This window comes from Octopus bimaculoides, chromosome 9 (assembly GCF_001194135.2).
Source record: "Octopus bimaculoides isolate UCB-OBI-ISO-001 chromosome 9, ASM119413v2, whole genome shotgun sequence".
Taxonomy (NCBI): Eukaryota; Metazoa; Mollusca; class Cephalopoda; order Octopoda; family Octopodidae; genus Octopus; species Octopus bimaculoides.
In genome coordinates, this window is record NC_068989.1 from 86,140,587 (window position 1) to 86,149,915 (window position 9,329).

General features: G+C 39.3%; 1 protein-coding gene across 4 annotated transcripts in view; it reads left to right on the forward strand.

Moving 5' to 3' along the window:
* Nucleotides 1-9,329, forward strand: part of LOC106882755 (bifunctional coenzyme A synthase) — a 72,533-nt gene that overhangs the window by 51,777 nt on the left and 11,427 nt on the right. For all 4 annotated transcript variants that reach the window (XM_052970839.1, XM_014933533.2, XM_014933531.2 and 1 more), the window contains exons 2-5: nt 1,369-2,144; nt 3,875-4,089; nt 7,367-7,507; nt 8,756-8,885. In XM_052970839.1, coding sequence (XP_052826799.1) covers nt 1,439-2,144; nt 3,875-4,089; nt 7,367-7,507; nt 8,756-8,885 — 1,192 coding nt within the window. In that variant the 5' untranslated portion in view covers nt 1,369-1,438. The remainder of the gene's footprint in view (nt 1-1,368; nt 2,145-3,874; nt 4,090-7,366; nt 7,508-8,755; nt 8,886-9,329) is intronic.

The following is a 9,329-nucleotide window of genomic DNA, read 5'->3' on the forward strand; positions in this document are numbered from 1 at the left end:
GAGGTTATGTAATGAGTCGTTACCTATATATATATATATATATATAGATATAGATATATATATATGTATGTGTGTGTATATGTTTGTGTGTCTGTGTTTGTCCCCCCACCATTGCTTGACAAGCGATGCTGATGTGTTTACGTTCCCATAGCTTAGCGGTTCGGCAAAAACAGACCGATAGAATAAGTACTTGGCTTACAAAGAATACGCCCTTGGGTCGATTTGCTCGACTAAAGGCGGTGCTCCAGCATGGCCGCAGTCAAATGACTGAGACAAGTAAAAGAGTAAAAGAGAGTAAAGAGTTTTCACAAACTCTTGAAGCTGATTGAGAGAGTACCAAATTAAGTGAACGTGTATGACAATGTACAACTTCTGTCAGTGATGAAGCTTTTCTGTCTTTACTGACATCAACTTCTCCCCTAAACCTTTCTTGAAGCCTTTATTTCTCATCAACAAGTTGCAAAACGTGTGACAGTTAAGATTTCATCCAAAAGTCTGTGGTCTCACCAAACAACAACAACAAATGCTATTTTTTTCAATCATTAGCTTAATTACACCTTCGTTTATAACAGCTATACAATTAAATGATTTTGTTTTGAATATCACTTGAAAGTGACATTTGTTTTCAGTATCACTTCAAAGCTGAGAAAATGTGTTCTTATACAAACTAGCAGTAATGGGAAACAGAAAAGATTTATTCAGAATGGGTTATCTTATCATTCTCCAGACCTCAGTCAAACCGTCCGACCCATGCCAGCATGGAAACTGGACGTTTAAACGATGATGATGATGTGGTGAGCTGGCAGAATCATTAGCACACCAGACAAAACGCTTAGCGACATTTTGTCCATTTTTACATCTTGAGTTCAAATTCCACCAAGGTCAACTTTGCATTTCATTCTCTTGGGGTTAATAAAATAAGTACCAGACACACACTGGCATTGATGTAATTGATGAACTCCCTTTCTCCAAAATTTCAGTCCTTGTGCCTATAGAAGAAAGGATTATTATTACAAGGGTAGTGGCTAGCAGTGTTGGTAAAATACTGGAGAAAATTCATTGTAACATTTTAGTTACGTCTCTTTACGTACTGATTTCAAATCCTGCAGGTGTTGACTTGACATTTTGTTCATTTGATGAAATAAAGTATTAGTTGATGAAAGAAGTATCAGCTAAATTCTGTTGTTCACTTTAATTGATTACAGGTCTTCCCCCCATCATTTCATAGCATCGGTTGGTTCAAAGCTAGGAATTATCATTTATGCTGTAACTGCAAAATTGATCCACCATGCTTCACATGAATGTTAAATATTTTGTTTGTGTGTTTTTCTCTCTTTGATTTCTTTTTCTTTTCTTTTTTTTTAACAGGTGTACTAGTCTTTCATTCTATTAGAATTTGGTAAATTTGGTATCAACAGGAACAAATTCTTCAAGCATCATGTCTCGTTCTGTGTTGCTGTTACTTACTTCACCGATTCCAAAGTTGAAATCAAAGGTACAAGCAATCTTGCAGGCATCTAAACAATATGCAAAGAACTCGCTCTATATCCAACTTCAGCCGATGCAAAAGCCTTCAAAACCCAGTTCTGCTACAGTGTTTAAACTGAAGCATGTCGCACCAACAGAAGATGCCTTTCACCTGATGCAACAATTCTATCAGACCAACGCTGCTTTATTCAAACAAATAGATCTTCGGATCATCTTAGATTCTTTTGGTGCTGCCCCTGTACCTGATCCTGTGGTTACAAAAACTACAACGTCATCATCTGGGCAAGACCAAACTTACCAGTCTTTGAGGAACTTTGACCTCATACTGCATGATTTTATCACGTCTGATGCCAACCACAAAAACAAATTCTTGCATGATGTTGCACATTGCTTTCCCAAGTGTGATCTGGGTCAAAATTTTGAGAACATTGTACCTCTTCCTTTACCGCAAACGCCATTGAACGATGATGCTTCACCGAGAACAACTGATGACACTTCAGGAGTAGCCTCAGTGGTAATGACCACGTATGGCCATGTCGTGCTGGGTGGAACCTTCGACCGGTTGCATGCAGGACACAAAGTGTTGCTCACCCAGGCGTGTCTCCTCTCGTCCCATGCTGTCATGATTGGAGTAACAGATGACAACTTTGCTGCAAGTAATTTTAGTATTTTTTTTGTGACTCCACTGACCACTACCATTACTAAACATACACTCCTATATTTGGAGTGTATACATACAGAGAAAGAGAGAGAGAGAGAGAGAGAGAAAGAAAGTTCCCAAAACATTTGTGCATGCACATCACAACGATAAACATGAACACTCATACATACATACATACATACATACACACATATATATACAGGGTGTCCATAAGGTCTGGGTACATGGAGTAAATAAAATCATGACATAAACAATTAAATATGAGAAATAATAATTTCTTAAAGAATGTGTTAATCCCCATATACCCAGACTTTGTGGACACCCTGTTTATATATATATATATATATATATATATACATATATATATACATATGCATACAGCTTGGATTATAAATCTACCTAAGTACTATCTATCTATCTATATATATATATACACACACACACACAGTAATCCTTTGCCGTATCATGGTTTATTTTAAGCTTACGTTGATTCCTCCGTGGTGTTGTTTTGCATTTTTAAGGGGCTGTACCTCTGAAACACCTAAGCCTTGTGTATAATACGCACTCCTTCTCTAACTTGAGTCAAGGAGGTCTATATAACGTCCTTGGTTTGTAAATGTATATACAGTAGCTTCCTTTATTATTATTGTATATATAACATAATGCAAACATATATATATAACATAATGCCTTTACATATTTATCACTTAGAAAATATTTTTCATTTTTAACCTCGTATATAGTACGCACTAGGGGTTTTGACCTTTAAATTTTTGGGGAAAAATGCAGATTATACTCAAGGATTTACGGTATATATATATATATATATATATATATATATATATATATGTGTGTGTTGTATGTGTGTATATATACACTTGCATTCACACACATAAACGTACATACTAATACACACGCACACACATCACAGTGATACATGGGTGGACAGAAATGCATGCACACACACACACATATATATATATATATATATATATATATATATATATATATATACACACATATTAAACACACATCTATCTAGCTACCCAATGTGTGTGAGTGTGAGTGTATATATGATATATATGTGTATAACAGAAGCCTCCGGTGAGGATCAGATGCATGATCCCTGGTTTACAAGACCAGTGCTCTCACCACTGAACTAGAGTACTGGTCTGGTAAACCAGGAGTCAGGAGTTCGATCCTCACTGGCAGCTTCTGTAACACCATATATATATATATATATTACAAATAAAAGGTTAAAGTATTATTAATTTATTAATAAATTAATAATTAATAATTTTTACCAAGCCCTTCGGTATGTAAACACCATTATCGGTGAAAATCTTATTTAAAAGTTCTTATACATTAATAAACATAATTAAGGGATCAGCAACAGTGGTGAAGCAACTGTTGCTGATCCCTTAATTATGTTTATAAATATATATATATATATATATATATATATACGTATCTAAATATGTGTATATACATAGACAAGTGCATAGAGCTGTGTTTGTTGTTGTTATTTTTGTTGTCAACAATTATATTGATTTGCTGAAGCCTGAAGTGTGACACCACTGGGGTTGTGTGTCAGTTTGTTACAGTGTGGTTAAATATTTTAATTTATGTTTTTTTTTTCTTCTATTTCTCTCCACCACCACCACCACTTCCATATGATGTCACATGATATTTCACCTACTCCACTCAATGACCAATGTCCAACAGGGAAGGTCCTCAGTGAACTACTTGAGCCACTAGAAGTACGGATGCAGTCTGTCCGGGATTTCATTGAGGATGTCAAGCCAGGCACCAAACTGGAATTAGTGCCCCTGCAAGACATGTATGGACCGACGATCACCGATGCAACAATGGACTGTCTGGTGGTTACCATGGAGACAAGTAAAGGGGCTACAATGATAAACACAGAACGGTCAAAAAGGGTGATTTGTCTTTTATTTTTGTTTTTTGATACTTTATATTTTAAATTTCATTGTTTTATTTCAAGAGAATACATGCTTTGCTGTTGCTGTTTAATCCTCAGGACAATCCTGATTGAGTAGGCCTATGATCAAAAGCTTTCTAGCTGTGACCATCCCATCTTTTACTGAGACACACTGACCAAGGTGTCATATGATCTAACATGTTCTATGCTAAGATGGTAGGTTATGAGCTGAAGAGATTTGGCTGTTATTTCCAGCAGATTGAATGGCCACATAGAGGCTCATTTTTTTTGAAGTAGTGTAGTGGTGTTTTCACTGGAGCACCTTTGAATGTAGGCCCGTTCTATCTAGGTTGACTGAGGGTTAAACAACATTGCATGCACACATGCACACACACACACACACACAGAAGCATGTGTACACTTGTCTGAGAAATACTCAACCATTTATATGCTAATTCAATAAGTCGGTAATTCTCTTGATTGTCCATCCATCCATCTTCTCCACTCACCGTTCCCGGGGCCGTCACGGACATAGTGTCCTCAGGCACCTCCTCCATAGAGTCCTATCAGAAGCAACTATCATTAGTAGTGGAGGTGCATGGCTTAGTGGTTACGGTGTTGGGCTCATGATCATAAGATTGTGGTTTCCATTCCTGTACCAGACACTGCATTGTGTTTTTGAGCAAAACACTTTGTTTCACATTGCTCCAGTCCACTCAGCTGGCAAAAATGAGTAACCCTGTGGCAGACCAGTGTCCCATTCAAGGTAAAATACACAGGCCACAGAAACCAGGAAACCAGCCGTATGGGTCAATATGATTCCCAAGCACGACCAGTTATGGATATTCAGCCATCTTTTCTACTCTAGGCACAAGGCCTGAAATTTTTTGGGGAGGGGACCAGTCGATTTGATCGACCCCAGTACACAACTGGTACTTAATTTATCAACCCTAAAAGGATGAAAGGCAAAGTTGACCTCGGCGGAATTTGAACTCAGAACGTAAAAGCATGAAATACTGCTAAGCATTTTGCCTCATGTGCTAATGTTTCTGCCAGCTCACCACCTAACCCCACCTCAATATTCTTTTCTGCTTTATGCACAAGGCCAGAAATTTTTGGGGAAGGGGCCAGTCAATTTGATCGATCTCAGTGTGCAACTGGTACTTAATTTATCAACCCCAAAAGGATAAAAGGCAAAGTTGACATCGGCGGAATTTGAACTCAGAACGTAAAGACAGATGATATACCACTAAGCATTTCACCCGCCATGCTAACATTTCTGTCAGATCACCGTTTCAGCCGTCTTGTCCTTCCATCTGCTGCTATGTTTGCTGCCAACTGGCATGACTTGGCTTGGAGAATCCATCTTGTGATTCTTTCTGGTGACATTCTAATCACGTCTGTAGTACCGGCGCTGTGACCTTTCAATGCAAAGATGTAGTGGCTCAACCTAGAGAGACTCCCTGATTGCTGAGCCATGCATTCTGTCTAACTCACTAAGTTTAGTTCAGTTTCTGTGCCTATCCTCACCGTTGGCCATAAATGCTGAGATAATGACCAAAAGAGTAAGAGAGTAAATACAAACAACTGAAACGGGATTCCTCTGAAGGATCTCTGGAATAATATCACTCATTTTGTATACTGTTTATATTACTTGGTGTCATCACCGCACCAGTGGAGCACTAACAGCACTGTCGAGCGTGTCCATTGCCAGAGCAGCTGTCTGGCTTCTGTGCTAGTGGCCTGTAAATAGCACCATTTGAGTGTAATCATTACCAGCGTTGCCTTCTAGCACTTGTGCTGGTGGCACGTTAGAAAATCATTCAAGTGAGGTCGTTGCCAGTGCCGCTGGACTGGCTCCTGTGCAGGTGGCACGTAAAAAACACCCTTTTGAGCGTGGCTGTTGCCAGTACCGTGTGACTGGCCCTCGTGCCGGTGGCATGTAAAAGCACCCACTACACTCTCGGAGTGGTTGGCGTTAGGAAGGGCATCCAGCTGTAGAAACTCTGCCAGATCAGATTGGAGCCTGGTGCAGCCATTTGGTTCGCCAGTCCTCAGTCAAATTGTCCAACTCATGCTAGTATGGAAAGCGTACGTTAAATGATGATGATGATGATCTTGATTGTTGATTTCACTACATTTTGGCTGTTGTATGCTCCAACCTTCTTCCGGTGTCTTCTGTTGAACTCATGTTGTGTTGAAATTTCGAACCTAACCCCTTATTTGATTCCTGGGTGTATGCGGTTCTCATTCCTCATCTCGCAAATATAAAATTATAATGGTAATCAATTGATCAAACAACTGGAATAGACACTTGAAATTGGCAAACACCCATTTACATACATTTCCTACTTGGCTACTTTGCTATTACTTACATACCACACACACACATCCTATATATGTGTACACAAGCATACTTACCTATAGACATACACAAACTTGACTACAGACTCATTCGAACACACATGCTCAGGCATACACATGTACACACAGTGATAACCTTCCAACTTGTGTGCTAGACTTAATCCATAACTTGGTCTTTAGATGTCCTTAGCAGAGTCTACTCTGTTGTTTACATTCTGATTATATTTCAAGAGTGTATAAGCATAGGATAATTTGGTATCTTGTTGCGCTGCTTCCTTCTGTTAAAACGTGTCTGTTGTGGCTTCTTCTCCTCTTGAGCCCCCAAAAGTGTTGAGGAGACTTTTTAAAAGGATCAAGGGTGCTGCCCTTCCTTCTGCCTCTCATTAACCAAAAATGTCTAAATAAATAATACGCTAACATAAATGGAAATACACACATACATAATATACGAACATATACATACACGACACAAATACATACATACCACATAGATGCAGATACATGAAGACTCACACCACACAAACACACGTGTATACATATAAATGCGCACGCACAAACACACATCTACATACAGATACACATGCACAAATTAAGGCGGCGAGCTGGCGGAATCGTTAGCCTGCTGGGCGAAATGCTTAGCGGTATTTCGTCTGCCACTGCGTTCTGAGTTCAAATTCCGCCGAGGTCGACTTTGCCTTTCATCCTTCCGGGGTCGATAAATTAAGTACCAGTTATGCACTGGGGTCGATGTAATCGACTTAATCCCTTTGTCTGTCCTTGTTTGTCCCCTCTATGTTTAGCCCTTTGTGGGTAATAAAAAAATAACAAACGCACACATGCAAGCACGTACACTACACACAAATACACACCTTCCATTTTATTGTTTGTTTCATCGTATTTTCCCTCTGTAGGGTCTCCCTCCTTTGGAAGTTCGCATCATTGATTTACTGGACGAGGAAGCAAACACGGAGTACCAAGACCTTCTAGAACCAAAGATCAGTTCATCAAATGAACGTAAATTGTTACTGGGAACATTGATAAAGAAACCTGACGTAAGTCTAAATAAATACGATTCTTCAACGCCTCTCGTGCCTCTTTCTAGAGTAATATTTGCTTCTCTCGGTGACTGTTTGTGTATTGTTTCCTAGATATGTCTGTTTACTTGTCTGCGTGTCTGCTGGTTACTAAGTCTGTCTGTAACTGCCTGTCTCTACTGGTCGCTGTATGTTTTTGTCACTGCTTCGTTCCCTCTTTCTCCTACCCACATTCCTGCTTTTTTGTGTCTGTAAGACTACCAAAATCTTGTGGTACTCTCTCTCTCTCTCTCTCCCGCTTTTACTGTCTCATGTCCGTCTATAAGAACTGTCTACTGCACCTACTACATCTCTGAGATGCAGTGTATCCTTATCAGTGAATAAATCAGTTTCTAACGGCGGAAATTTCGACACCATATTATAAATAATAGATGCTTAAACGAAGTTAACACTCTTTGTGTTTCTGAATGGCTAACTTGACATGTGTCTTTCATGCTGCAAGCATTCTAGTTTCAAGACACGGTTTCGGATCAAAACACTTGCTTGGCAAGTACACTCTAGAACTATATATATATATATATATATATATATATATATACTCTCTTACATTAGACACAACGACATTAATATGTATGACCGGGTGTCTATTTTACAGGACGCCATTCACACCATTAAGTCAGTGCAAACAGCATCGTTTGCTTGTAGAAATGAACTAAGGTAACAGTTGTCTCCCTTTAATGCTTTCCTGTAAAACGAGCGAAAGCAATAAACAAAAATGAACCAGGATATATTTCACGGAAACAATCCATTCAGCTATTGGCACAAAGCCTGAAATTTTGGTAGAGAGGTGACTCGTCGATCACATCGACCCCAGTGTTCGACTGGTACTAATTTTATCGAGTCTGAAATGATGAAAGGTAAAGTCAACTTCGGGCGGGGTTTGAACTCAGAACGTAACGAGTCGGAAGAAATGCCGCTGAACAATTTATACGACGTGCTAACGATTCTGTCTGCTAGATAATATACGACATACTTTTTTTTTTTCACAATATATATGTATGTATGTATGTGTGTATCTGTCTGTCTGTTTGTCTGTCTGTCTGTCTGTTTTTCTCTTTATGTGTGTATGAATCTGTCTCTCTTTATGTGTGTATTATACGTGTCTGTCTGCATGCCTGCCTGTCTGTCTGTCTGTCTGTCTGTCTGTCTGTCTCAATATCTTAATGTAGATTTCCTTCATATATATTAAATATTTTACCGTTGCAGTTTTCTTCAAAACCAATTCCAAATTGGCCATACTGTATTGGTTTGACTGGTGGCATTGCAAGTGGCAAATCGTCTCTGTGCAAGCGCCTGCAGAATCTTGGTGCAGCTGTTGTGGACTGTGATAAATTAGGTATTTCTTTCTTTCTTTTTCTTGCTCAACTGTCCATCTGCATTCCTCTACATCTCTCTCTACATCCAACCTGTTCACTCAAGAATCACCTGATGCCAGAGTTCCAACTATGTCTAGCACTCTTCCTCTTGCTCCCTCCTTCCTGTGACAATTTAGACTGGTGGTTCAGAACCTTTTTAAAATCCAGGCCAGACCCAAAACCTGGATTTTTTTAGGCCCCCCCCCCAGCCGAAAAAAAAACAACTTTTTAAATGTCAGGCATAGGCGTGGTTGTGTGGTAAGTAGCTTGCTTACCAACCACATGGCTCCTGGTTCAGTCCCACTGCGTGGCACCTTGGGCAAGTGTCTTCTACTATAGTCACAGACAGACAAAGCCTTGTGAGTGGATTTGGTAAATGGAAACTGAAAGAAGCCCATCGTATATATCTATCTATCTATCTATAT